At 48.6% G+C, this 27,722-nt stretch overlaps 1 protein-coding gene and 1 long non-coding RNA gene across 5 annotated transcripts; one reads left to right on the forward strand and one right to left on the reverse strand.

The window, feature by feature from the left end:
• Window positions 1–4,088, reverse strand: LOC139800711 (uncharacterized). Of its 3 annotated transcripts, XR_011727890.1 has the most exons (5): window positions 3,697–4,087; window positions 1,631–2,907; window positions 953–1,161; window positions 715–845; window positions 1–456 (listed from the first exon to the last, which is right to left on the reverse strand). It is a non-coding gene; the product is annotated as an uncharacterized lncRNA (long non-coding RNA). The 3 variants fall into 3 exon arrangements; XR_011727891.1 differs by having other exon boundaries at window positions 715–1,157; window positions 3,697–4,088; XR_011727889.1 differs by having other exon boundaries at window positions 715–1,161.
• Window positions 2,116–25,273, forward strand: ANP32A (acidic nuclear phosphoprotein 32 family member A). Of its 2 annotated transcripts, none has more exons than XM_071754105.1 (8): window positions 2,116–2,247; window positions 17,304–17,453; window positions 17,614–17,736; window positions 19,230–19,422; window positions 20,281–20,367; window positions 22,361–22,458; window positions 23,395–23,455; window positions 23,681–25,273. In XM_071754105.1, exons 1-8 carry the CDS (start codon window positions 2,194–2,196, stop codon window positions 23,740–23,742), a joined length of 828 nt encoding a protein of 275 aa, XP_071610206.1. In that variant the 5' UTR covers window positions 2,116–2,193; the 3' UTR covers window positions 23,743–25,273. The 2 variants fall into 2 exon arrangements, with proteins under 2 accessions (XP_071610206.1, XP_071610205.1); XM_071754104.1 differs by lacking the exon at window positions 2,116–2,247 and adding an exon at window positions 4,461–4,693.
• The last annotated feature ends 2,449 nt before the right edge of the window (window positions 25,274–27,722 follow it).

The following is a 27,722-nucleotide window of genomic DNA, read 5'->3' on the forward strand; positions in this document are numbered from 1 at the left end:
TGTTATCCAACATTTATTTACTGTTGTGAACAGAACATTTAAGATATTTAAGCCCACAGAACATTTCCATTCGTTTGTAGCTCTCCAAAGAGTTCTCAAGACTTCTCAAACATTTGCAGCATGCACAAGAATGGGAAACAAACAGGTTTAAACATTGAATTTTGGTCTTGAACTTTGAATCAGTTTCCTCCAATAGCTCGGAGAGGGCATTTTATACAACTTTTACATAAATTAGAACACACAAGGCATTCTCACTTCTGAGAAAACAAAGGAAAGCCAAAAAGTATCTCTGTATTCTCAGAAACTTTTAATATGTCCGTTTAGTTGATACGTGTGGATATTTTGTTTCCATGATAAAAGTTCTTTTCCAAAGGTCTTCACCTGGGTCATGAAAACAAATTCCAGACCAAACCTTCCTTTGTGAAGCCTCAGCCCAGGGGCCACCTTTGTTCACACCTGCAAGGGAGAATTTGAAAGAGAGCTAAAGCAAAATTCACCCTCACCCACAAGCTCTGAACACTCTGTGAAGTTCCTGCTCCAAAACTACTGCAGTAGCTTCTGTCTTGCTGGAACCAGTGCCACAGAACAAGAAATAAACCAAGGTGCCCATGCCACAGACAAAGCTGACATCCAATCTAACAGCTAAACCATGACAAAAATATTAACCTCTAGCAGAACACTGGTGGTACCATGCTAAAAATTCCACTTTTTTACCTGAAGTTGGGTCCAGCTCGACCTCTCTCCCAGCTCACCCACTCTGGACAGAACTTGTTGGTAGCTGTCAGCTGCATCCATTACAGTTTATCCACAGTCGAGGCAGGTAACAGAAACTTCTCCATCCTGCACTACAAAAATATTTTGACAAGAGACTTTTCCAGCCATCCTCATCCTTTTTGCTGACACCGAACACCAAATATTTCAAACCAGAGGCTCACAGCTCTTCCAAACCAACCTCCTGAGACGAAATCCAGGCTCTCAAGTCCACCCAGACTCCAGTGACTGTCACAAAAACACCAAGTTGAGGAGTTTTTCTTTTTTTTTGCTGCCACTACACCCGAGGTTTCCCAGACCCAACGCGGGGTTCCGCCGCTCTCCGGGAAGGAGCCAACACCTGGAGCATCCCTGCCAGGACATAGCTGGCACCTCATTTCCCAAGCCTGCCTGGCAAAACAGAAAAATAAAAAATAAAAACAACCCAGAGGAACAACCCTCCCGTCGGCACCACGGGCCTCATCCCGCGGAACACCGCGCAACGCCGCAGGGGACGCGGTGCCAGCATCCCCGGGAGGTTTTCCCGAGGGCGGGAATCCCCCCACCAAAAGGATTTCTGGACACAACCCCCCCTGCCCACCCTCAGGACCCTGCTCACCCACCCGCGGGAGTGCAGAGCCCCGGACCCGCAATCCCCAAGCTCCGTCCCGCACTCTCCCGCAGGGGCTCAGCCGCGGGGACCCCGCGGGGCTGGGGCAGGGCCCGACGCGGAGCCCCGGCAGAGCTGGGGCGGTCGTGCTGAGGCGCTGAGCCGCTCCTCCCCTCAGCCGCCGCTCTCCCCGCCTTCCCCCCCCCCCCCTCCTCCCCTTCCCTCCCTTCTCCGCCGCCATTGCCCGCGCTCCGCCGCCCCGCTCCGCACCTTTCCCTCCCTCCTGGCTGCGAAACCCTTTGCCCGGGCGGGCTCCGGCTCTATCTGCCGCTCCCCGCCCCGCGCCTCGGCGCCTCCCCCAGGATCCGGCAGGCTGGGAGGGAGGAAGGGGGGTGTGCGGGGGGAAGCGGAGCGGTGCCTGTGTGTGTGAGGGGAAGCGGAGCGCGGAGCCGCAGCCGCCGCTCCTTCCCCATCAGCCCCCAGCACGGAATGATCCTCCGCTCCCAGCCGGGCTGTCCCCCTGGTCGGCTTCGCCGCTCCCCTATTGGCTTTCACCTCCCCTTTGCCCGCCCCCATTGGCTCCGTCCCGGCGATGCGGCGCTCTGGTTGGTCGGCAGAGCCGTCGATCATCGCGGAGCCCCCGGGAGGCCCCGCCCCCGCAGTTATCAGGTTAGTGTTCGCCGCGGTGCTGGGGCTGGGGATTCCGAGCGGAGCTGGGTGAGCCCTCAAGTCCCTTCCCCGCGCTGGCTTTTTTTTTTTTGGGAAGGGGGGGGGGTCTCCGTCGGTGTCACTACACGAGAGGAGCCGGGGACAGCGAGCGACTCCCGCCAGCCATGGACATGAAGAAAAGGATCCACTTAGAGCTGCGGAACAGGACGCCCTCAGATGTAAGCAATGCAAAATAATAATAATAATAATAATAAAAATCCATCCCACGGGTTTTTTTTTTTTTTTTTAATGGTTAATTTTAAAATGTTTTTTAGATTTTTTTTTTCTTTTTTTTGGAGGAGGAGGAGGAGGAGGAGGAGGGAGGTGTGCATCTCCCCCACCGCCACCACCACACACACCTCCCGCAGGGCTCAGAGTGGGGTGGGGGTCGAGCAGCGGTGAGGGGGCAGCGGGGCTGCCCTTGAGGTCCCTACCTGCGTGGGTCTGGCTGCGTGGAGTGGGGGGGGATGTACCCTTCACCCCCCACTCCCCAGTTTTAGGGGTGCCAAGGCCGCACGCGTTCCGGTTTAGGGGAAAACTAGAGGCTGCTCCTGCCGGTGCGCGATGCCTTGGAGGGGGCTCGCCGGGCATTAAATAAAAATAAGTTGGTGCTCGTCTCTTGGCGTGTTTAGTTGGCAAATATTTGTAGTGGGTGCTGGGCAGGGAGAGGCAGGCAGGGGCTGCGAGGGAGTTGCAAATGGTTTAGTTTAAAGTGCGTCTTCATTTCTTTGCAGTGATCAGGCAAGAGAGACTGGGGAGCCATATTTGTAACTTTGTAGTCCTCATGAACGCGCCCTTTCTCTCCCTCTCCCTCCTCTCCCTCTCCCTCTCTCCAGATGCTGAGAAGATAAAAGAATTTTAAACCAATGCTTAGCGGTTGGTTGCTTTTTTTTTTTTCTTTTTTCTTTTGCTTTTTTTTTTTTTTTTTTTTTTTTCTTCAGAGAGAGAGAGAGAGGAGGAGGGGAGAGGGGGGGGGGCGATCGGGTATCGCCGGCGGTAGTGCGAGCGTTGAATTAAAAGAAAAAAAAATATTGCGAGAAAGAAACGCGCTCTCCACCCCCTCCATCCCCACACACGCACAAAAAGCCTGGATGCGTGCGTGTGCGTGGTTTTTTTTCTCGTGTGCCCCCCCTTCTCCTTAGAACCCCCCCAGCCACCGCCACCCCGCCTTCCTTCCCTCTTCCCCCGGGGCCGGACTTCAGGTTGTTGTTCCGCGTCTGGCGGAATAAACGGGAGAGAGAAAAAAACTTTGTCAGGACAAAAAAAAATTATAATAATGCTCTTTTTCCCTCAAAAAAAAAAAAACAACAAAAAACCAACCCAAAACCGCCCTCTCCTCAAAAGAGGAGGAGAGGGAGGGAGGGGGGGGGGTACCCGCAGCAGGCGGGGAACCGAGTCCGCTCCGTCCGGGCCGCGAACTCGTGGCACGGGGGAGGCCGAGGGCAGCGGCGGGGAAGCCCCGTCCTTCCCTTCCCTTCCCGCCGGTACCGGTATCGGTGCCGGTGCTGGGCCCGCTGCCGCCGCCAGGCCCTTGCATAATGGCCGGGGGAGGGCGAGGTGCGTGTGTGCCCCGTCCCCGCCGCTCGGGAGGGGAGGAAGGCTGAGGGAGGCGCGGGGGGTGAACGTACCTCTGCGGGGGGAGGGCGGAGGCAAGGCGGCGGGACGCGGCCCCCGCCGCTTTTCGGTGGCCGAGCGCCGCGTCCGAGGGACAAAGGCGGGGGAGGGCGATGGAACCTGCGCTTTAAAGTTTAAAAACTCCTGGACGAGATGGGGAGGGGGGGGTTTAGGGGGAGAGAAGAAGGAGGAGGAAGATGAGGAGGAGGAGGGCTCCCGTTCCCGCCGCCGCACGCGCCGGTGGGCGCTGAGGCGCGGCCCGGCCGGGGCTCATTGTTCAGGCGCGGGGGTCACCGTGAGGCGAGCGGGGACGGTCCCGGTTCTCCCCCGCCCCGCCGCTCCCGCGCCACACAGCAAGTAGGACGCGGCGCCATGTTGGTTTTTTTTTTTGTTTTTTTTTTTTTTTTACTGTTTGTTATTTTTTTAATTATTTTACACACTCCCCCCCCCCCCATTCCTCCTCCTCCCTCCTCCTCAGGAGGGAAGGGTGGATGCGCGGGCGGTTGCTTTGCCCGCCCCGCCGAGCTGCGAGGGGAGCTCCGGGGGCCATTCCCGGAGCCGGGCCGGGGTGTGGAAGTGCGACATGAGGCGTTGGCGGAGGGAAAGGAGGAAAAGGAAAGGAAAAGAGAGGAGAGGAGGGAGCGGGGGGGGCCCTTCCCGCCGGCACTGCGGCGGGGCCGGGCGGCGGCGGGGCGCCCGGGCGCCCTCTCCGACATGACTGCCATCCGCCGGGGCTGCCATTTTGTCGCCGAGAGCCGGGCGGGAGGAGGAGGCGGCGGCTGTTGGCAGCGGGACGAGGCAGGAGGGTAAAAAGGCGCCGTCCCCTTCCCTCAACCCCATCGTCTTTTATTATTGTTTGATGATGATTATTTGTACTTGATGAGGCCGCCTTGGTGCCTCCGGTCTGCCCAGGGAACCGGGCCGGATCGGTACCGGGGGTGCCCCTGCAGCCCCCCCCCCCCCGAGCTGGCAGCGCCGTGCTGGGAATGCGGCTGCTTCCAGGGCAGGAAGGTAGGTCTCAGCTTTGGGGGATCCTTTTATTTTACTCCATTTTATTTTTAATTTATTTATTGTTGTTTGGGTTTGGTTTTTTGGTGTTTTTTTTTACCATTTTCCTTAGTTTTGGCCGATTAAGCCACCATTCCCACTGCTAGAGGCTTACTCACCATTTTAAACAGAGACCAACAGTTCCAAGGCTTCACCCTGAGCGTGCTAGGGATAAACTGGACAGTTTGGGTTGGTTGGTGTTTGTTTTTTTTATTCTTTCCTCTATGCTCGAATTTTGCTGTGTCCTGGCTCACCCCAAAGCCAGCTGAGGGAGCTGTGGGGGGTTTCAGTGCCCCCCGCAGCAGTAGGATGTGAATTAAGCCTTATTTAACCTCTCACTTCTTCTTACCTGCTCGCCTCTGACTCTTGCCAGTGACTTAACGTGGATCAGGCAGCAAACGGGACAGTGGTGACAAAGCCTGAGCTTTTTTGGCTTCCTGGGAAGCAGGATGGAGCTGCCCTTTGGGACCAGTGTTCTGCTGAGAGCCCGCTTTGTACAGCCACTGATCACAGCTGTGGACACGTGTTGGGGTGTCCTGGAGAATTAGCTGGATGGTTTGAAGCCTTGTCTCTCCAAATTACCTGTTAGAATAAAACCCAGCCCAGTGCTTTAAGGTGAGATGCTTAACACTGGGGTTTGGAAGTGATTCTAACACCAGTCTCAGTTGTTTTGGGGTTTTAGGGAGTCTTTGGGGATGAACAGGATGGTTCTGTGAGCTGGTTTTGTTTGATAGGCAGCATTTCATTAATTCCAAACTTTTAAACACAGTGTAAGTAAACCTTGGTGAAAATAACTGAGCACACAAGTTCTGCCCTGCTGAAGTTTTGCAGTACATCATCTTTTGAGACATCCTTTGACCAGATCAAAACTTCGTGTAAATCAAAGGTAGGAGGGTGTCAGTAAGGTGGTGTATTAATACTTCATAGTTTGATCTGGCTAACACCAGGCTGGTGTAGAACACAGCTGAGTGAGCTGCTTCAAGCTGTTCAGCCAAATAAAGTTCTCTGTTGATGATTAAAATATGATATAAATGTCCTGAAGTGTATTGTATAGGAGATATTTCTCACTTTTTTTTTTTTTTTTCCTCCCTCAGCCTCTTTGTTGTTGATGTTGGTTTGGTTTAAATTCTCCTTTTTTGTATGAGTTTGGTGAGAGGTTTTGCTGCTTGAAATAGTTTTTTCCTGTGTTTTCTAGAGCCAACACATCTTTCTGCCCAAATATTTCAACTTTTATGCCAGTTTGCTGTAGCCTTTATCACTTTGTTTATCACTGTGACTTTCTATCATAATTAACTGCCTGCTGGAAATGGGACAAATATTATTTTTCATGGGTTTTCTTCAGAGCAATCAGCTGGTAGTGGTGTAACCACTGACCTGGGCATATTTGGGGTATTCTTGTTCAATTCCCTTCAGAAACTTCATTTATAAAATGCAAGGACTTTGAAACAGGTGCTGAGGCTCTCAGCCATGTGACACAGAGAGAGTTTTTTGAAATTAATTTTCAAAAACTTAAAATTAATTAATTTTAAAAATAATTTTGTTTACTTTAGTGCTACCAGGCCAGTTTAGTCTGAGGATTTTGTGCTTTCCCAGCTCAAAATTGTGACACTGGTGGAATACTGACTGCAACATCAGGTATTTTGAGTTCCTCTAACTCTTTAAAACTCACCTGATAGCTCAGTTTCTCTCTTTTTTTTCTGTAGGTTTTAGCAGTGAAGGGAAATGTGGTGCAGGCACTTATACAAAGTGCTCACTTAAATGAGGGATAGAAATAAGGATATAAAGGATATAAAATAAGGCAGTTTTCCCCAAGCTAGTTCCTTGTTGTGCTGCTTGAAAGAACAGTGAAGAGTTTAAAGTGACACAAAACATTTCAAAGACCTAAATGTGAAAAAAATACTATGTTTTTTATTTTTTTTTTAACTTTCCCCAGGCTGAACAGCCTCAAAAGTGGGCAGGGGAGGGAGATAAAAATGGGATGTGGTTGTGTCTAGGGAGGCAGGAGAGCAGCACGTCCAAACTCCAGGCAGCCTGAGCAGATTATCAGGGATTTTTGTAGCATTTAACCACTTCTGGAGCTGGCAGCAGGGTGTGCAAATGGCCAAAGAAAATTGCTGCCTGTTTTGCAGACTTTCCCAGGTTGGTCAGGCAGCTGCTTTTTGTGGCTCTGCATTTCCAGGATGCAAGTGAGCATCCTGGTGGATGGATGGATGGATGGATGGATGGATGCTCCCCCCAAAGAAATCAGGCTGAAAAATTGAGGTAGAATTAAAAAATGCCAAAAAATTAAAATTAAAAAATTACTAATGGATGGATCTAAGTTACATGATAACCACCTCTCCCTGATGCTGCTAGAAGGTAGCAGTGGTAAAGTTTGGGTTTATTTTTGTTTTTAAACTCTCAGGTCTTGAGAATTCCCTTTTGACTACCAAAATGTAACATAAATTCAAGTTACAAAGTTTTCCCTATGATTCAGGTGCCTGTCCAAACACTGTTTTGGTAAAAATGTATTAAGAGAAACAAGGGGTTTAGGTGAGAGAAGCTGGGGTTTAGGTGATGTTATTCTGTCCTGGTCCAGCAAGAAACACACCCGAAGAAACAAGGGTTCTTGGATAAAAAATTATTGAAAATTCTTGAATAAAAATTCTTGAATATAAAAAACCCAAACAAAAAACTTCTTAGTTGGGCTTTGTAAGTTTGTACTATTATAAAACCCTAAGTTTGTGCTGTTATAATCCATCCTTGCAGCAGGATTTGTCTGTGATGTAGCCATAAAAGCAGAATATACCTTTTTTGCTCTTCTGCTTTCAAAGTACCCCAAAACCTCCTGCATGTTTCAAGGTCCCACTTGAGATTTAAGCCTTTTAAATAATGTTTTCTCCTTAAGTGTGCCTAAAAGACCATGTCACCTACCTCAGTGCTGATCTTTAAGTGGATGTGGCAGAAGTACCAGTGGCTTTCTCCAATATTTACATCCCCTGAGGCTCAATTTGACCGATTTATTTATTTTTTCCCCCGATTTATCAGTTCTGTGGATAACTCCCCTTGTTTTTCTGCCCTAAAGGTACAGATAAGTTGGAAAAGGCTGCAAATGAAGCTGTGCCTTGTGGAACACCAGTCAGTGCTGTGTTTTGGAATTCTGAGTGAACCCAAAGTCAGGGCAAGTTACAGGGATTTGGTTTGGAGAGCAGAATTCCAGGCACCTCTGGGATCCCAGTGCTGTGTCTGGGGTGCCAGGAAAGGAAGAAAAAAGGAGGAGAGGGGGGTCTGCTCCTCACTGCCCACCCAGACAAACCATTTGCAGAGTTTTTAGCAGCTTTGATTGACAACCAGCTCAGCTCCATGAACCAAACTCTGTGCCTGCAGTGAGGGACAAGTCTCAAGTGGAAACAGCAGTGATGTTTTTGTTGAGCTTTGGAGTGATGGGCACTTCTCAGCTATTCCTATGACACTCCATGACTTGTTCTGCATATAATTTTGTATTTTTTTTTCCCTGTCTCCCCTCTTGTTCTGCTATCCTTCGGGTGAACTAGCTGGGAAAGATGCAGTCTGTGGTTTGTTTTTTTTTTTGACTAGGTTGCTAAAATCAGTCCTGAAGCCCTGGTGTGTGTAAGCATGACCTTTGAAATATTGCCAAAAAAAAAAGAAAACCCAACAAAAAGGCCTCAGTGGTTCTGCCTTTACATCCCTGTGTGAAAGTTGTGCTCTTATTCTGTCCATCCACACTTTCCCTTCAAAGTCATAAAAAAAAAACCACCTAAGAAAAGCTTATCTCTTGCAAGTAGGGTTTGCCAGGGCATTCTGGAGCAGCTGACATCTTCAGGGACTGCTTCCCCTATTAAATCTGCAGCTCTTAAAATTAATCTTCATTTAAATGCAGTGTTTCTTTCTCATGTGTGTCTCCACCTCAGTCCTTTGTTGCTGAGCTCAGTGGTTCAGCTCAGTGCTTAACATTTCTAACTGAAGAATTTTCAAATGAAAGGGGAGGTGCCTTCCTGGGTTTTCCTTCTGTTTTATTTGATAATAGCTGGCAGTGAGGGGGAAAAAAACCAACTTTGGATGTGGTACCAGGCACTGGGTGTCTCAGAAAGGAAGAAACTGAGAGGTGGAGCACCCAGCCCAGGCAGGACAGGGCTCTGCTGGGCAGTGATACCATCCCTAGGAAAGGGAGAAGCAGCCACCATTACCCTGAATATTCAGAAGCATTAAATGCAAAGGTCAAGCAATTGAAGTCTTGAAACTCAAGAGTGTCTAAAGAAATGCTTGGGGTGTCCAAAGAAATACTTGGGGTTTTCACAGGTGGTAACAGGAGAACCAAAACTGGCAGCTAAGGATGCACTGTTGGACTAAAGAGCTTTCTGTGTCCCCCAGTGTGTTCTCCCTTTATTAATTACTGTGTTGCTTATGGCTGTCCTGACCCTTGTCAGTGTGTGAAGGGATATTTAGGTGAGTCATGGTGCTTCTTGGTTGGGGGAGATGTTTTTCAAGAAAGGCAGCAGTAGGTTATTCTTTCTAAAAGTTTTTTAGATAATTAGATCTGAGTGTGAGACAGAATTGCCACCACTCTTTACTTTCTGTCTTTCCCTTTCTGCCTCTTTCTGTCCTCCACCTGGAGCTTTGGTTTCCCAGAGAGGAGAGCAAAGGGAGATGATATTAATTGGATGATGTATTGCTCAGGCTTTGTAGCTGAGCTATCCACAGTTCCAGAGAGCAGAAAAAGTGAATGCATTAGATGCATTAAATGCAAAGGTCAAGCAATTGAAGTCCTTGAAACTCAAGAGTGTCTAAAGAAATACTTGGGGTGTCCAAAGAAATACTTGGGGTTTTCACAGGTGGTAACAGGAGAACCAAAACTGACAGCTAAGGATGCACTCTTGGACTAAAGAGCTTTCTGTGTCCCTCAGTGTGTTCTCCCTTTATTAATTAGAGTGTTGCTTATGGCTGTCCTGACCCTTGTCAGTGTGTGAAGGGATATTTAGGTGACTCATGGTGCTTCTTGGTTGGGGGGTGGGATGTTTTTCAAGAAAGGCAGCAGTAGGTTATTCTTTCTAGAAGTTTTTTAGATAATTAGGTCTGAGTGTGAGACAGAATTGCCACCACTCTTTACTTTCTGTCTTTCCCCTTCTGCCTCTTCCTGTCCTCCACCTGGAGCTTTGGTTTCCCAGAGAGGAGAGCAAAGGGAGGTGACATTACTTGGATGATGTATTGCTCAGGCTTTGTAGCTGAGCTATCCACAGTTCCAGAGAGCAGAAAAAGTGAATGCATTGCTGCTGAGCCAGATTTTTTTCTGAGCTGTGCAAGCAGCCTTAAGCTGTCCCTGAACACAGAAGAGCTTTGATTTAAAAAAAAAAACAAAAAAAAAACCAACCAACAAACCAACACACACACACAGCACCTCCCAACAACCAACCCAACAAACATCTCCTGTCTCCTTCCCTGTGTTGTCTGGTCCCTAGGCTGCTGTTTTCATGTAGTTCCTTGGTGGTACCCTCATCCAGAGGAAATTTTGAGTTTTTTCATCACTATTCTTCAACTAAATGAGCTGTGAGGGGCTTTTGCTAGGGTGTAGTTGCCAAACAGAGTGTAAAGCCCAGTGAGAATATTGGAATTTTAGCTCATGGGCAGCAGAATCAGGATCTGTGGGTGTCTGTGGTGAAAAATCTGAAGCAGTAAAAAGCAATGCTGTGGAAGTTCAACTTTGGTCCTGGAAAACCCTCCACTGAAGTGTTTAACAGCATGGGTGGGAGTTTCTGAGAAAAAAAGAGGGCAAAGAGGAGCTCAAATACAAAGTTCAAAAGGGGTTGCATCATTTGGAGAAACCCTAGAGGAATTTTTAGGTCTGGAAGTAGTTTCACATGAGCTCACTGCAAGAATTTGGAGTCCCACCTGGGGTGGATGGGTCTAAAACAAGCAAAACAACCAGAAGTGGAGTCACTGTTGAGGCAGTTGTGTGGTTGTGAGCAATGACAAGGTTTACAAATCCATCCCATCCAGTCCCTTCCCAGCCCTCACTCCCTGCTAACGTGATTCTTGCCCCTATCTCCAGGGAAATGGTTTGTGCCATGTGGCCATTTTTTACTCAGAATTTCTCCCTGCCCTGGGATTTGCAGATTCCTTGCATGACACAGCAACAGCCAGAGCCTGGGCAAGGGGAAGGCTTGGTTTTAACTGGTTTTAAGGCATGTACTGCAAGTGACTTAAATCTCTTTATCTCATCTGACACAGTAAAGCCTTGAAGGAAGGCATCAAAATCATGTTTGGTTGGGAAGGAAAAAAAAAAAAAACCAAAAAGCCAAACCCTTTCTGCTGTCACCTGCAGCTGGTGCCTTTGTTCTGGTTTGGTTTTCACTTGCCTGTCTTGGGGGAGGAAGAGGAGGCCAACACTGGTGGAATTTCTCTGTTCTGTTTCATTCTGTTTGTGGCTAGGTCCCCATCCCTCAGCATCTCCACCCAGAAGGAGCAGCTGAGGGTTGCCCCATGGAAGGGGAATCCCCTGTGGCACCAGGCCAGCACAGTCAGTGCCACAGCACTTCCCAGCCTGCTTCCCAGCCTGCACATCTGGGATGGTTGGAAGGGCTGAACATCTCTTGGGGTGCCTCAGAATTGTTCAGAAGCTGCTCTAATCTGGGTGAGAGATTCCTCTGCCCTTCCCTTTGGTGTTTTCCAGGAGCTGAGCTTTTTGTGGCTTGGCTCTGCTGTGCCTTGGGATCCCAGGGAGCTTGGGCATGGCTGAAGGGCCCATCCTGAATGCAGGTGGCAAATGGCACGTGGTGCTTTCTGTGCTTTTTAGAGAAATTCAGTTCTGCTGGCTGGTTGTGTTTTGGTGCTCATCCTGGAGCAGAAATTGCATCACATCTCTGAGCCTTCAGAGCAGTTTTTTTAGCCCAAGGTATTAAATAAGCTGTTCACTCAAGCATATTTTGGCCTAGTCACATTCCAGATAATATCTGAAATGGAAATTCATGCCATGGGAAGCTTGTAACCTGAGGATGGAGAACATCAGGTGGCAATAGAACAAGAGGAAAGGGTCTCAGGTTGTGCCAGGGGAGGTTTAGGTTGGAGACTGGGGACAATTTCTCCCTGCAAAGGATTTTCAGGTGGAGTGCCCATCCCTGGAGGGGTTTCAGAGCCCTGGAGCTGTGGTACTGAGGCCATGGGACAGGCAGTGCTGGGTCAGCTCTTGGTTCTTGGTGACCTTGAGGGTCTCTTCCAACCCATGTGATGGTTCTGGTTCTGGTTCTCTATCCTTACCATGCCTGTGAAGCTGGGCTCCTGCAGGACTTGGGGATTATCTTGGGCTTTGTGAGAACATCCTGCCTGGGCCAGCCTGGCTTCTCCTAAACCTTATGGAGTGGGATGGAAGCCCCAGGGGATCCATTTCTGGATCCACACATCTTGCATGCAGCACAGGAACCAAAAGGACCCAGCTCTTGGCAATCTGGTTACAGTGGGCAGCAGTGGGCATTTTGAGTGTGGCTTTTGAGCCCCAAAAAGCCCTCCCAAAAACAGGAACCCAAGTGTCTGCACGTGTTTGTGCATCAGGGAGAAAAGAAAACTCTCAGCTTGCAGAAGGAATCAGCCCTTCCCTCCCTCCCCTCCTTTCCTCAGCTCTGCCCTCCTCCAAATCAGGGTTCCTATGGGTTATCCCACTGCTTCCCTGGATGCAAGACAGAGTTAACACCCTCACCTTTACTTGTTTGGGGTTTTTTTCCATAAAATTGCCCGGCAGTGGGGATGCTCCTGTCCTGGGGGTGCCACGTGCAGCAGACACTTCAGAAGCACCTGGTCCATTATGCTGAAAATGAGAAGTTGCAGCCTTTGCTGCTCCTGTTGGGCAGCCAGCAGCATGGGATTTGTACTTGGCAATCAGCCTTTTATCTTTTCCTATCAGATTGACAGCCCTGTCCTCCTCTCACCTCCTTCAGCCCTAATTGCAGCCAGGCGTTCAGGAACTGAGTCCCAAGTCCATGGATCTCCCTGGGGGCTGCAGCTTTCTGGAGGAGAGACTTTGCCTTTTTAACCTCTTCCAGTGGGAGCTTTGGGCTGAAGGTGGGGGTGATAACTCTCTGGCTGCTCTTACATTCCACTGCTTGCCTGTTGATAACTGGGGAGGACAGACCCCTGACAACAGCACCAGGAAGGGGAGGCAGGGAGATTGGCCAAGCCCCAGATGTGTCCCTCGTGGGGATTCCTGTGAAATCCAGTGGCTGCTGCCACGTGGTTGCCTGTAGTTATCCCAGGAGGATGCTTGGACACTCATGGTGATGTTCAGGGTGTTGTGTGTGCATTTGGGAAGCAGTGTTGGGGTCTGTGCAGCCTTGAGAAGGCTCAGGACAGACCTGGGGGTGATGTTCCAGTACTTAAAGGGGGCTACAGAGCAGCTGGAGACTCCCTGTTTCCCAGGAATCCCATGGACAAGGGGCACAAGATGCTCCTGGGGAGATCCCAGTTGGACACGAGAGGAAAATCATTCCCCCTGAGGTTGGAATGGTCTCCCAGGGGAAGGGGGGGATTCCCCCACTTTGGGACATCTCCCATCACCAATAACATGGGAAGGGTTGGAGCAGAGGGGCCTGGGGGTCCCTCCCACCCTGACATTCCCTGAGGAGTCCTTGCTGATGGAGCAAGCAGAAGGTGATGGCACCAAAGTCCTGGAGAGGAGGAGCTGGAGGGGATGCTGCAATCCCCAGCTCCCAAAGAGGTGATGTCCTGGGCTGAAAGAAAGCATCAGGGACTCTCAGAAAATGGGGTGAGCAGCAGGTCCTGGTCTGGGGAGCTTGCTGGAGGGAAGGGCTGACACTGGGAAACCACAGAGCAGGGCTGAAGCAGCAGAGCAGAGACAGCCAGGAAGCACCTGCTGGAGCAGATGGCACCCACCAAAGGGGGGAGAGGGACAGCAGAGCCACCCCAGCAGGCAGGGGACAAGCAACCTGGGCAAGAAACACTTGTACCATGTGCAGGGTCCCTGCCCAAGCACCCGAGGGTGATTTCCCATAAATGCCATCATTGATTTGCAACAGGAACCTCAGCTTTCCTGCTAGGTGTTCACCCTAGGTGTAAGTCTTGTGGTGTTACCTGGGGTGGTGGTGACCTCTGGCATGTTGCTCTTCCACTGTTTCTCATGCTGCAGCAGTTTTTGTTTTTTTTTTTTTGGCAGATAAACATGGGTGATGTGGCTTGCCTTGTATTTACATTTGTCCTTACTCCAGTTTGGTTGTGGGGTGGACAGAGAGAAAATTGGCAATATACCAGTGGGACTTTTTGTCTTTGTTGGTGAACAGGAATGAGCTGAGGACTTTTATGCCTTTAGCCTCTCTCTCTCTTCAAATATCTTCGTGTTGTCCTCTTTAGCTCTGGCTGCTCATCCTCCACAGCTGCTGGGGCCATCTGAGCTCCTCTCCTCTCCTTCAGGTATGTGACAGGACTCAGAATAGGTCCTCACCCCAGTGACTCGATCAGGCAGAGGTTTGTTCTGTGGTTTTGCTGGCAGAATCTGAGGAGAGAGAGGTAAAAATCGTGGTGTTCCTTCTGTTGTTTTCAGGGGAGTTTCAGGAGATGTTTGGAGAGTGATTCAGGAGCTGGAATTTTCCTTAGGATTACAAAGACTTCTGAAAAAAACAACTGAGGAATGGGTTTTTTTTTTTAGTCCTCCTCCATGCAGTTGTGGTTGGGAGCTGTTTGAGGTGGAATGCAGCTTCCCTGAGGTCACCTTCCCACTTTTCCCTCTCCTTCTCCTGAGCACAGTTAGGTGCTCACTGGTGCTGGTGAGCCAGGATGAGACCCAGCATCCTCACAAGGCTCCCAAGGAGACCTCTGGAGCATCCAGCACCTTGGAAAAGTGTCCCTGTGAGAGCACAGAGGGCTCCTGGGGAGCAGTGTCTTCTCCTGAGGGGCACAGGGTAGTTTTGGTGGTGAACTTCAACCCAACAGGTCCTCAGAGGAGGAGTGGGATGTAGAGGACTGCAGGGAATTTTCAATCCTTACAAAAACTCCCAAAGCTGGTGGTGATCTCTGCTCTTTGTGCTGTGAGAGCTTCGGGTGTGATGCAGCAGTGGTGGTGAAGCTGGGAGAAGCCCAGTCCCATCCTCCCTTCCCACTGTTAAATCTCTTGGGATATAAAACCATTGGAATTTTATTTTTGGAGTTTTATTTTATGGATTCGTGCTCTTCCAGAAGGCACTCAGGGTGTGAACACACCTCTGACCACAGAAGCCCTGCTGGGATCTTGCTGTGCTGGCACTTGTGGAGCAGGAGGAGCCTCATTCCCTAAAAATGCTTCTCAGTTCCACCAAGCTTTCTGCCACTTCCCAACCTGCCCAGTTTTATTCCCTGGAATTGCTTCCCCAGGAGCTGTTCTGTCTGTCCCTTTGCCCTGTCTCTTGGTGCAGCTCTGCATCAGAGTTTCCTGAATGTTGGGAACAGCAATTTGTCCTAAAACCAGCAAACCAGTTGGCTCTGCCACCACATTCAAGGGTTCTGCTTCTGAATCCATGGATATTCCAGCTCCTCCTCAAATCTCTACCCCTGAGGGAGCTTCACCCCTCTTTGCCTCTTTGTTTTTTCCCCCCTGCACTCCCTCCTGCCTTACTTCATCCCTTGGGAAAGAGGATAAGGCAGAAGGAGACCTTGGGGCTCTCCAGGTCTTGGTGGCTCCATCCCACTCTCTGCTGCCCCTCTGGCTCCAAACCATCTCTGGAGTTGGGTGCTGTCTGGGCTCACCCACCTTGCTGGCCAAGGCAGATAAGGGGGAGACACAGATAGAGGGGTGCAACTGCTTTGGGTGGAGCTGCTTTTATTTTACCCTTTTTTCTTTTTTTTATTATTTTTTTTTTTTTTCCTTGCTGGGAGCCGCGTGTGTGTGTGAAGCAGATGACAGAAAACTCCGTGTTTGTCCCCAAACTGCTCCTGCTGGGGTTGGCTGATACCTAAATACTGTTAGAGCAGGCAGATAGACATGTGTGTGTCTTTCCTCTGCCTTGCCCTCTGCCCAAATTTCCAAGCAAAAAGGGCTTTTTTTTTTGTTACAAGTGTTTTTTTTGGGGGGGGTTCTCCTCCCCCTCCAGTGGCAGAGATGGTGGGATCAAGGTTTGACTTGATCTTTGGTTTCTTCTAACCAAATTTTTCTGGAAGACTTTTTTTTTTTTTTTCTGGAAGACTTCTGTGTAGCCATTCCCCACCATAATTCTTTGAGGAAAAGTGGGGAGTCCTGGCAAATGTGTTTCCTGCCTCCTTCTCCAGATGAATCACTTGTGCTCTCGTGTTGCTTTGGGCTGGCTTCCCTATTGACTTCAGTGCCTGGGATTTAATTAGAAATCAAGGGATGTTATTTGGAGCTATAAAACTACCTAGCATTTTTCTCCGTGCAGTGAAATTGCAGTAATAAAAAAATTAAGAAAATTAAATATTTGCATATTAACTGTCCTCGGTGTGAGCTGAAGAGTCTCTTCCTGGTGCTGCATCCACCACTCTTGCATCCTCTCCTTTTCCAAAGGTGGAAACAAAGCTCAGACATGAGAGGGGGTCTGCAGGGCACCAGGATGGGTTTTCCTGGGTATTTTGGAGGGAAGAAAACTCCCAGAAATTCTCAGGATGTTCCCCGGTTGGGTGGGCTCTTCCCATGGACTCCAAGTCCTCGGTGGTGGAGCTTCCCCAGAACCCAGAAGAACTCATGTTGGTTATTAGGGGACTTGAATCCTGTAGGGCTGGCCTGGCTTTAGGGTGCAAAGGAATGTTTTTATTGGGGTGGGGGTGTATTTTAGGGGCTCTTCTGCGTGGTGCCCGTTGGAGGCAGCACCTGCAGAACCAGGGCTGCTCTATTTAAAGAAACAAAACAGAACCAAACCCAACCCTCCTGTCAGGCAGGTCCTGCTCTGCTGAGCCCCACATTATCTTCCCCTTTTCCTTGGAGCCTCCCTGCTGCAAAAGGCTGAGGGAGATAAGGAGCAGCAGCAGCTCTGTGCTCGGCACCTCCCCTGCCAGCATCCCTCAGGCATCCCCTGGAATTCCCCAAGCAAGGAATTGCCTCCTTGGAGAAGATTTTCCCCTCCAGTCCATCGAGGTGCTGGAAAGGGGAAGGTGAGACTCCAGCCAGACCTGCAGCTGGTCACCCTTTGGTTTCCAGGGCTGTCTCAGCAGCCAGGGATCTCTCCACTCTGGAAAAGCTTTTTGGATTTTTGCACGCGGAGAGCAGCGATTTTAACAGCTGAGATGCTGTGATAGCAGCTGAGGTGTCTGGAGCCTCAAAGGTGTGGGTTAGTTTAAGAATAAGTAGCTTGGTTTGTTATTTTAGAATTCTTCTTGCTTGCCTTTACCAAAGGTGATGCTTAGGTGAGACCAGGATGGTTTGGAACCCTTTCTACCATTTACAGAACAACACAGAGCCTGAGCAAAGCCAAATATCTGAGCCTCTCAAACACCAGCTTGGCCTGCCAGCAAAACCAGGGAGCAGACACTGAAAACAACCTTTGGGGGCCCCCCTTTTATTGAAATGCCTTTCATTTCCCACCTCATCTCTGCCACCCTTTGCCTGGGGGTGAAATTTTCACGGATGTTTTGCGCTGTTCTTTTTTTCCAGGTGAAAGAACTTGTCCTTGACAACTGTAGGTCATGCGACGGCAGAATCGAGGGCCTTACAGATGAGTTTGAAGAGCTGGAGTTCTTAAGTACAATCAACGTTGGCTTAGCCTCAGTTGCAGACTTACCAAAGTTAAACAAACTTAAGAAGGTAAATAAAAAAAAAAACCCCTCCGCTGCCGCCCTCCCCCTTTGCCTGACGCCCCGCGTGTAAAGGGGTGCTTTGGGTGATGCAGCTGTCATTTAGCTGAGCAGACTCCTTTGTGATCCGTGTTTGCACTAAAAACTCAAGATGTTTGTGTGCCTTTTAGCTTGAGCTAAGCGACAACAGAATCTCAGGAGGACTGGAAGTCTTGGCAGAAAAATGTCCCAACCTCACGTATCTAAACCTAAGCGGCAACAAACTAAAAGATCTCGGTACAATAGAACCTCTGGTAAGTAGATGTGGGCTGGGGTGAAATCAAACCCAAATTTTGTGATCAGTATGAGAATTTCAGGCTTGCAAAATCTCAAGGTACCCTGGGGCTGAGCTGGACCTGGCTGTGGCTGCCCTGCCCCAGGGCTGTGCTTCCCTCTAGTGGTACCAGGGCTGGCGATGCCCCAAGCTCCCCCAGCCCAGCCTGGGCTGCTGGGGAGTCTCCCAAACTCTGTCTGAGCTGCTTATATTTTCACTGGAGCATTGGGTCTACAATCTCCAGCCCCTGCTTCTGCCCAGGGCTGTGGTGTCTGCTGGAGGCTGTGCCCCCATGCTGGGTTTGCAGCTTCCATCACCTCTCCCGCTCCTCACCATGGTTGCTCTGCCTCTTGTTTCCAGTGCTGAGATCCAGTTTGTTTCAGAAATGCACTGCCTTCAGTGCCTTGTGCTGTCCCCATTCTAATGTAATCATTGGTGAGATTTAGCTATGAACAGGATCCAGGAACTGATCTGGCTTTAAAAAAGCCCCCTCAAAATCTCTGTGTAATGGCATTGTTGTTTTGTAAAGCCAGAATCCTTCTCTGATTTAGCTCAGAGTATGAGGTGCAAATGAGTTGCCATCCCCTAAGAGGTCCAGTTTTTGCACTTCCATAAAACATCCAGTCCTGGTAGTGCTGATTCCTGGTTTTTGCTTTGTGGGCCCTTTGCTCTCCAGAAACTAAAAGTTTTTGCTCATACTTATTTCCCAAATACTTAAAATGTCTGAAGGAGCAGTTTTGGGATCTTCTCTCCCCCAACAGAAGGGGAGCAGAGCAGATAAACTCCTGCAGCAAACAGGTGAGAGAGAGGATTGTAACTGCTACCAGTTTTAGTTTTACTGTTTTCTTGCTGTCACCATTGGTCTACACCCTAAATTCCAGCAGGGAGATATTTCATAAGACTGGTTACAAATCCTCAACTGCTTCTGCTTTTATTGTTTGTACATCAAAGTGCTCTGGGAAAAGCACAAAAAAAAATAATTTGAAAGTTAAAATCGGGAGCTAAATTCCTGTCCCATTTCTAAGCCTTTTTTTTTTTTTTTATTTTCCCACAGTCTGTAAGATACAACCATTAACATTTTTACCACCTCTTTTAGCAAAATTCTTGTGTCCAAAGAAGAGTCTGTTTCTTATAGTTTAAACACACTTGACTGCAATTATCTGTCCTTGTGCTCTGGGGATAATTGGCTGCACTGGAACATCCTCAGCTTGGCCCCTGGCAGCAGGTGTGCTTTTGCACATTATCTTTTTCCAGACTTCAGTCTCCTGTTTGTAAGAAGCATTTTCCCTTCTCAGACACCAGCACTGGCCAAGCATCACAGATCTTTGTTCCACCCCAGGCAGGGACTGAAATTTCCCTTCTGACCCAGCTCTTGAGTTGCTCTCTCTGCTCTGCAGAGAATTAGCGTGACGCCGAACTTCAGAGCTTTCTCTTTTCGTTTTAATTTTTTTTTTTTATTATTTTTTTTTCCAGAAAAAGTTAGAAAACCTGAAGAGTCTAGATCTTTTCAATTGCGAGGTAACCAACTTGAACAATTACAGAGAAAATGTCTTCAAGCTCCTCCCCCAACTCACATACCTCGATGGCTACGACCGGGATGACAAAGAAGCCTCGGACTCTGACGCAGAGGGCTACGTGGAGGGTGATGAGGAGGAGGATGAGGATGGTATGTGAGCTCTGCTGCTTGGGCTGCCCCAGCTAAAAGATGGATGTGCTGCCTGGCACCCTGGTGCTTCCAGCTCTGACTCCTTGGCAGGAGAAAGGTGTTCCCAGCAGCTCCTTCCTGAGGGGTGTCAAGGAGAAAGTCCCCTCGGTGTCCTCTGAAGGGACAAGGGTTAAAGGAGAAAGTTTTCTGTGTCCTCTGAAGGGATGAGGGGTTAAAGGAGAAAGTTTTCTGTGTCCTCTGAAGGAAGGAGGGGTTAAAGGAGAAAGTTTTCTGTGTCCTCTGAAGGAAGGAGGGGTTAAAGGAGAAAGTTTTCTGTGTCCTCTGAAGGGATGAGGGGTTAAAGGAGAAAGTTTTCTGTGTCCTCTGAAGGAAGGAGGGTTAAAGGAGAAAGTTTTCTGTGTCCTCTGAAGGGATGAGGGGTTAAAGGAGAAAGTCCCCTCTGTGTCCTCTGAAGGAAGGAGGGGTCAAAGGAGAAAGTCCCCTCAGTGTCCTCTGAAGGGATGAGGGTTAAAGGAGAAAGTTCCCTGGGTGTCCTCTGAAGGGATGAGGGGTTAAAGGAGAAAGTTTTCTGTGTCCTCTGAAGGAAGGAGGGTTAAAGGAGAAAGTTTTCTGTGTCCTCTGAAGGAAGGAGGGTTAAAGGAGAAAGTTTTCTGTGTCCTCTGAAGGGATGAGAGGCTAAAGGGGAAAGTCCCCTCGGTGTCCTCTGAAGGGACGAGGGGTCAAAGGAGATAGTTTTCTGTGTCCTCTGAAAGAAGGAGGGTTAAAGGAGAAAAAGTTTCCTGGGTGTCCTCTGAAGGAAGGAGGGGAAAGGAGGTGGGCAGGCCCTGAAGGAGCTGCTTTTCTGCTTCTTCTCTCTAGGGAAAGACCGGGATGACAAAGAAGCACCGGACTCTGACGCAGAGGGCTACGTGGAGGGCCTGGACGACGAGGAGGAGGATGAGGATGGTATGTGGCTTTCTGCTGCTCCCAGGGTGGAAGCTGGGAGGTTGATGATGCTGTGTGGGATGTTTTGCTCCCTGCTCTGACTCACTGGCAGGAAAAGGGGTGTCCTCAGCAGCTCCTGGCTGATGTACAGCAGAAGGATCTCAGTGAAGGACCGTGCCAGGACCCTCTCAGTGAGGGGAAAGGAGGTGGGCAGAGCCTGGAAGAGCTACACCCTCAGCCATGTCTGTAGTCAGAGGTGGGGAGTGAAAGGGTGGTAGAAAAAGGGGCCAGGAAGAGGAGGCATTGAAAGAGTCCAGGGGACAACAAACCCAGGGGAAGAGGAGTTCAGGGAGAGCTGGGCAAGGGTGGCAGGCAGACACTGGGGTTTTCCAGGAGCAGTGTGAGCAGGGAAGTAGGAGCAGTTGTGTAGTCCCTGGGGAAGAAGGGCAGGGTGGAGAACCAGACTGGGTGTAGAAGCAAGTGGCTGAGTCAAGGAATCAGGCACAGGAGCCAAGGCATCACCAGGAGGTTGTGGCAGCTTTTTGAGGACAAAGTGAACTAATTGGTATTGGGCAGGAACTGTGGAGAGGGTGTGTGCTGAGCTCTGCTTGGGGAAGCTGTGTGAAAGGCACTGGTGAAGCAAAACTTCTTCATGTTAGGAAAAGTCCTGGTGTGTCCCACTGAGCTGGAGGGGCTGCTTTGCCCCCTCCTCCCCTGTCAGACTGCTCTGAGAGGCATCAGGGCACTGGTTGGATGAGTATCCAGCTGAGTTGGGGGAATTTGCTAGACTCTTCAAACCCAGCTGCACAGCAAAAGCAGAATTGCTGGGTGTGCAGTTTTCCCTCCAGTGCTGAGTGTGAGCTGTGGTGAGAGGGGTGAGCACTGCAGCAGGGCTGGGCAGCCTGGTGCAAGCAGCCAGCTCCAGCAGGGCACAAGTCTGGGCCTGCAGGCAAAATGCAGGAAAAGCTCCAAAACACCATTCCTGTGTTTTGGGGAAAAAAACCAAACAAAAATCAACCCCAAAAAAACCCCTCCAGGATTTGGGCTGGTTGCATTTAACCTCTTGAAAATCAGAAGTTGCAGACCCAAAAGGTGGATGGATGGGGTGTGACCCTCCTGGGGTACTTGGGGAGGGTTCCCAATGTGTGGTTGTCTGGTGAGGTTGTCCCTGTCCCTGAAGTTGCTGTGTCCCTGCTGGGAGCAGATGCAGATGAAGATCCTGTGAGGAAGGGCTGAGGGAGCTGGGGGTGTTGAGGCTGGAGAAGAGGAGGCTCAGGGGAGACCTCATCACTCTCTCCAACTCCCTGAAAGGAGGTTGGAGCCAGGGGGGGGTTGGGCTCTTTTCCCAGGCAACTCTCAGCAAGACAAGAGGGCACAAGAGGTCTCAAGTTGTGCCAGGGGAGGTTTAGGTTGGATCTTAGGAAGGAATTCTTTGCAGAGAGGGTGCTGAGGCATTGGAATGGGCTGCCCAGGGAAGGGGTGGATTCTCCATCCCTGGAGATATTTCAAAAGAGCCTGGATGTGGCACTCAGTGCCATGGGCTGGGAACCACGGGGGGAGTGGATCAAGGGTTGGACTTGGGGATCTCTGAGGTCCCTTCCAACCCAGCCAATTCTGTGATTCTGTGATTCTATGAAGAGCTGCAAGTGTCCCAGGGGCTCAAAAATGCACATTAGGAGTGGGGAGTGGAGCAGCTGAAGCTAAAGCAGTCCTGGGGCTGCTGTGACTGAATTGTCAGGGCCTCTGCAGCCCTCCAGCACCTCAGAGCACGGGTGCAGCTGCCACACTCCCCTGTCCCCAGGCTGCAGAGGCACAGGACAACATCTTCATCCTGTGGAGCAGCTGAGGAGCTGCCTGGAGTTGTGTCCTGCCCTTCAGCTGAGCTCCCAGGGGGCTCCCTGGGTGGGTGGGAGGTTGGCACAGCTCAGGTGGCAATGCTGGGGGTTGGGGGGGGAAAAAAAAAAAAAGGAAATTTTACATGCCTGAGTGGTTAATCTTGTCTGACATTTTATAGAAGAGGAGTATGATGATGATGCTCAGGTAGTAGAAGATGAAGATGATGAGGAGGAAGAGGAGGAAGGAGAAGAAGAGGATGTGAGTGGAGAAGAGGAGGTAAGGGTTGGGGGGATTAATGATGGGTGGGGAGTGGGAATAGTTGGCCAAGAAATGGACCAAATTTTGGGGGGTTTCAGGCAGTGAAGCTGTAGTTGACTTGAGCAGCATGGTGGGGGTGGTTTTGAGGTGTGCCTATCCATGAGCCAGCTGCCATCTAGTGACCACTGCCATGAAATCCTTCTGGTTATTGGGCTGCCAAAAAAAAAAACCAAAACCCAGCAGGAACATCTGCAGAGCTGCTTTGAGGTGCATCCCAGGAGCTGAGCTTCCAGCCTCTGTCCCCAAGGGGGGCACAGGGATTAATGACCCTCTGTTCCTCCTCGGGCTTGTTACCTGCTGGATTTTCAGGATATTTAAAGTTTTAGAGCAGTCCAGCTGCTGTGTGTGGGGGTGAGGAGCTGGGCACAGCCTGCTGAGGCTTTGCTGTTAGCACAGCCCTGGGGAATGGGGAGAAAATGGGACTGTTTGGGTGGAAAACTGGGGTTTTCCAGCCAGGGAATCTTCCCTGCCACTCCTGAAGGGCTGCTCAGGCTCTTCCCAAACCCAGCAGCACCTCCTGGAGTGGTCTGTCCATGGTTTAACCCTTTCTGGCCCTAAACCCCCTGCCTCCTGACCACTCAGCTCACAGAATGTGCAGCTCTCAGCATAAAGTTTCAAGCTGGCTGAAGCCAGGGGGGGCTGCTCTGATTGCTTCTGGTTTTCTGCACTGAAACTTGGGCCAGAGGCCAGTTCTTCTCTAGCAAAAAAAACCCTGCACTTACATAAGCTGGTGGGAAGTCTCTGCCTTTTGGTTTCAGATGCTTCAAGGACTTTCTCCCTGTTGTAGAATTCTGGTGGAGATCCCCAAGTGCTGAACAGTCCTGTTATTTTTTTTTTTAATCCTTTTTTTTTTCCCCTCTCTTTTTTTTTTTTTTTTTTTTTTTATAAATCCAGGAGGATGAAGAAGGCTACAACGATGGTGAGGTAGATGATGATGAAGATGAAGAAGAGCACGGTATGGCAGCAATCCACCTCTTGCTAGAGATAAAACAAGAAAAATCATTTTTATTTCAAGTAAAATGCCATTTTCTAAAAAGCAGGCTGGTGCTTGCAGTGCTGCTCCTTTGATAGTGAGCCAGTTGCCAAAGTAGCAGCTTGATGAGCTTGTAGAACTCCTCAGGAGTGTGAGGGAGCCCCCAGCATCACCCACACTCTGGGTTTCTTTTGGTTTCTTTTCCAGGGGAAGAACAGGGACAGAAGAGAAAACGAGAGCCTGAAGAAGAAGGGGATGAAGATGACTAAACTGAATAACCTATTTTGAAAAATTTCCTATTGTGATTTGACTGTTTTTACCCTGTATTTCCCCTCCCCACACCCCAACCTTTTTTTTTTCCTTTTTATTTTTTTTTTCCTTTTTTTTTTTCTGATTGTAATGTTGCTGTGGGAACGAGAGGGAGAAGCAGACTGGGTGGGCAAGGGAATAAAATACTATTTTTACTGCCACTCCTCCTATTCATTTTGATTTTTTTTTTTTTCTTTCTTCTTTTTTGTCCCTCTCTTAGTCCCTGTAACTGCAATAGCAAGTATAAACCAAGTGGTAATTTGTTTCTTATTATTGGAGTGGGTAGTTTGCCATCTTTCCCAAAAAAAAAAAAAAAAATTAAATTTCAGAGATCAGTGGATGATACCCCAAAAGACAGACTTTTCTTCTGAGGCAGCTGAGCAGAGTTGGTTGCTGGGATTTTTTCCACTGCTGCCAGTCACTAAATAAATTGTCAGCATTTTTTTTTTTTTTTTTGAGGGGGGGGGATGCTGCAAGCTGAGGCAGGAGCATCATCATCCTCCTCCCCCAGCAAGGGGGTGAGAATGGCATCTGGATCAAGGGATTTCTTTGTTGCCTGTCCATGGATGACTGCCATTTTCAGCCAATGCTTTCCCTGCTTTTCTAGGTACCTTTTTTCTTTTGCTGTTTGTAAATAGTGACCAAATGTTTGGGTTTTTTTTTTTTTTTTTATTTTTGGTTTCTTTTGGGGTGTTCCTTTGGATCTGGTTTATGGGGTGAATTTGCAACCCCCCCTCTCTCTCCTTCCCTCCCTCCCTCCCTTCCACGTGTGTTGTGTGTTTTCCTTTCTGTTTCTTTAATTTTTTTAAGTGGGGGGGGTTTGCTTTGGGTTTATTATTTTTATTTTTTTTTTTTTTTTGGCTAGGGTATAGCCAATACACTGAAAATGGCAGGCATTGAAATATATATATAAATATATATAAAAAGTGTTCCTAATTCCTGAGTTACTAGTGAAATGAAATTTGACAATTGTAATAAAAAAAAAAAAAAAAAAAATTGTTTCAACCCTTTTAAATAAGGTGTGTACTATTTTGGTCTGTAATATATAACACCTAGGCAATTTTAAGTGATGAGAAACTACTTCCACTTGTGCTCTATACTTTGAAAATTTTTACAAACCCTAAATACAGGAGGCAGTTCAGCATGTAGGGGTAGGAGGTTTCTTTTCATACACTCAAGCACGAGATACTAATACAAAATTGTATTTTCTTACCTAGTGGAAGTCAGTAAAATGACTGAAAAAAAAAAAATACCTAGTGAATGTACAGTTTTACTTTCATATCCCTCTTTAAAAATAGCTTTAGAAGTGACTTGTATTTCCTAGTCAATATTTCATCTGTATAAATACATTTGCAACAGGTTTTTTTTTCTTTTTTTGGGTTTGTTTTGTTGTTTTGTTTTGTTTTGTTTTGTTTTTTTTCCCAGAAGAGCCAAACTTTGAGTTTTATGTCTGTTTGTCATTGATGAATTTCAATAAATCTTTTTATACAATTTTTTCTGTGGCTTTTTTGGGTCCAAACAGGCCACTGGGATGGAAGGGCATTGCACCTTTTTTAAAAAAAGAAAAAAAAAAAAAGGATTTCCTCCAAGCTATCCTGGTGAATTCCCTGATATTTTTAGGAGCTTGATGATAGGTTCTGCTCCAGAAAAACTCCTCTTAACCACCGTGGGGTGAAACCAAGGGAGAGGCTTTAATGCAAATTAAATTTTTGGCTTTAATGCAAATTAAATGCCCTTTTTTTGCTCAGGATGAAGGTTCCTTCAGTATTCCCAAGGGGATTATTGCAGCCCAGCCTGTTCCTTGCTCCTGATTCCTCCTCTCCCTTTTCACCCAGACCCAGAAGGAAGAATTCTTGGATTTTCTCCGAGTGGTTCAGTTTTTGGGTTTGTACATCCAGGGGCTTCCTGACCCAAATCTCTGCATTTTCCTCTCTGGGGAATGATTTGTGTATTAAAGGAAGGGGGGGGCAGAGCCAGCAGCACTTTAAGTGCTGAAAATTCAGTTTTTTTGCCTCGTGCCAGGGCACGGGAAGCTGTGGAGGATTCAGGGATTTCTTCTCCAGTTGATTTCTCTGAAAGGAAAAAAAAAAAAAAAGGCTCTTTTTTTTTTTTGTCTGTGTCCTGAAACGTGTGTAGGGTGGGGTTTTGGGGTTGGATTGGGATTTTCTAAGAGAAAAATAAAGCAAACTGCTCCCTCCTCAGCCAGGAACCAAACCCAGGGCCAAGCCCCAAGCATCCCTGGGTACCACCAGAACCTTGGGGACCTCTGAACCACCTCAAAATCCTAAAAATCCTACAAAAAAAGAGTTGGGGGTGTTCAGCCCTGCATTAAATCCTCTGGGGGATGAGGGAGGAGGGGGCTGCCTGATGAACCAGCAAGGTTCTGGCTGCCTCCTGCCCCTGGAAACAAAAAATTGTGAAGAATTTTATATTTATTTTCATTTATTTTTTTTTTTTCCAGGCTGCTTTAGCCCAGTCTTGTCCTGCTGAGGACTAAGGAGTTGTTTGCCCACAGAAGTGCTGCCTGAAGGCACTCAGCAGCTCCTGGAAAAAACCTAAAGCTGGGGATTTTTGAACAGTTCAGCAGGAAAAGCCAGGTAGAGATGTTGGCAGGAGATGAGGAATGGGAGAGTTCACCTTGTGCAGGTGCCAAGTTCTTCTGTCACTTGGCTCCTTCTGCTCTCAGGTTGCCTTTAACCCTCTGGGAACTTGAAGAGTCCTGGGCAGGGACCCTGGGGATGGAGCTTGGGATTTGCCAGGTGCCCAAAATATTCTCATTTGTGCATCCATCCTTAAGTGTACCATGAATTGCTTTTTTCTATTTTTTTTCTATTTTTTTCTTAATATTTTTTTCTATTTTTTTTTTCTTTTTTTTCTTCTTTTTTTTTTCTTTTTTTTTTTCTTTTTCTTCTTTTCCTTCTTTTCCTTCTTTTCCTTCTTTTCCTTCTTTTCCTTCTTTTCCTTCTTTTTCCCCTTTTTCCCCTTTTTCCCCTTTTTCCCCTTTTTCCCCTTTTTCCCCTTTTTCCCCTTTTTCCCCTTTTTCCCCTTTTTCCCCTTTTTCCCCTTTTTCCCCTTTTTCCCTTTTTTCCCCTTTTTCCCCTTTTTCCCCTTTTTCCCCTTTTTCCCCTTTTTCCCCTTCTTCCCCTTTTTCCCCTTTTTCCCCTTTTTCCCCCTTTTCCCCCTTTTCCCCCTTTTCCCCCTTTTCCCCCTTTTCCCCCTTTTCCCCCTTTTCCCCCTTTTCCCCCTTTTCCCCCTTTTCCCCCTTTTCCCCCTTTTCCCCCTTTTCCCCCTTTTCCCCCTTTTCCCCCTTTTCCCCCTTTTCCCCCTTTTCCCCCTTTTCCCCCTTTTCCCCCTTTTCCCCCTTTTCCCCCTTTTCCCCCTTTTCCCCCTTTTCCTCTCCTTCCTCTCCTTCCTCTCCTTCCTCTCCTTCCTCTCCTTCCTCTCCTTCCTCTCCTTCCTCTCCTTCCTCTCCTTCCTCTCCTTCCTCTCCTTCCTCTCCTTCCTCTCCTTCCTCTCCTTCCTCTCCCTCCTCTCCCTCCTCTCCCTCCTCTCCTTCCTCTCCTTCCTCTCCTTCCTCTCCTTCCTCTCCTTCCTCTCCTTCCTCTCCTTCCTCTCCTTCCTCTCCTTCCTCTCCTTCCTCTCCTTCCTCTCCTTCCTCTCCTTCCTCTCCTTCCTCTCCTTCCTCTCCTTCCTCTCCTTCCTCTCCTTCCTCTCCTTCCTCTCCTTCCTCTCCTTCCTCTCCTTCCTCTCCTTCCTCTCCATTCCTTTTTTCCTTCCTTTCCTTTCTTTTTTTTTCCTTTTTTTTCACCTGGACCTTGTCAGGTGCTGAGCAAATTTTCTTCCAAGCTCCAAGCCAGCCCTCTCCAGGCTCCTCTTTTATAGACATCCCAAATTCCTGGGGGGCTTTTATTTTCCCTGGATGTCCTCAGCCTTGCTCTAA

This window comes from Heliangelus exortis, chromosome 11 (genome assembly GCF_036169615.1).
Source record: "Heliangelus exortis chromosome 11, bHelExo1.hap1, whole genome shotgun sequence".
Taxonomy (NCBI): domain Eukaryota; kingdom Metazoa; phylum Chordata; class Aves; order Apodiformes; family Trochilidae; genus Heliangelus; species Heliangelus exortis.

What these genes read in the sequence shown, in the direction of transcription:
- ANP32A (XM_071754104.1), top strand. Translation starts at nt 4,562, where the DNA reads ATGAGGCCGCCTTGGTGCCTCCGGTCTGCCCAGGGAACCGGGCCGGAT. An exon ending in ATGTGAGTGGAGAAGAGGAG is followed by an intron (nt 22,459 to 23,394) that starts GTAAGGGTTGGG and finishes TTATAAATCCAG; the next exon opens with GAGGATGAAGAAGGCTACAA. An exon ending in TGAAGATGAAGAAGAGCACG is followed by an intron (nt 23,456 to 23,680) that starts GTATGGCAGCAA and finishes TTTCTTTTCCAG; the next exon opens with GGGAAGAACAGGGACAGAAG.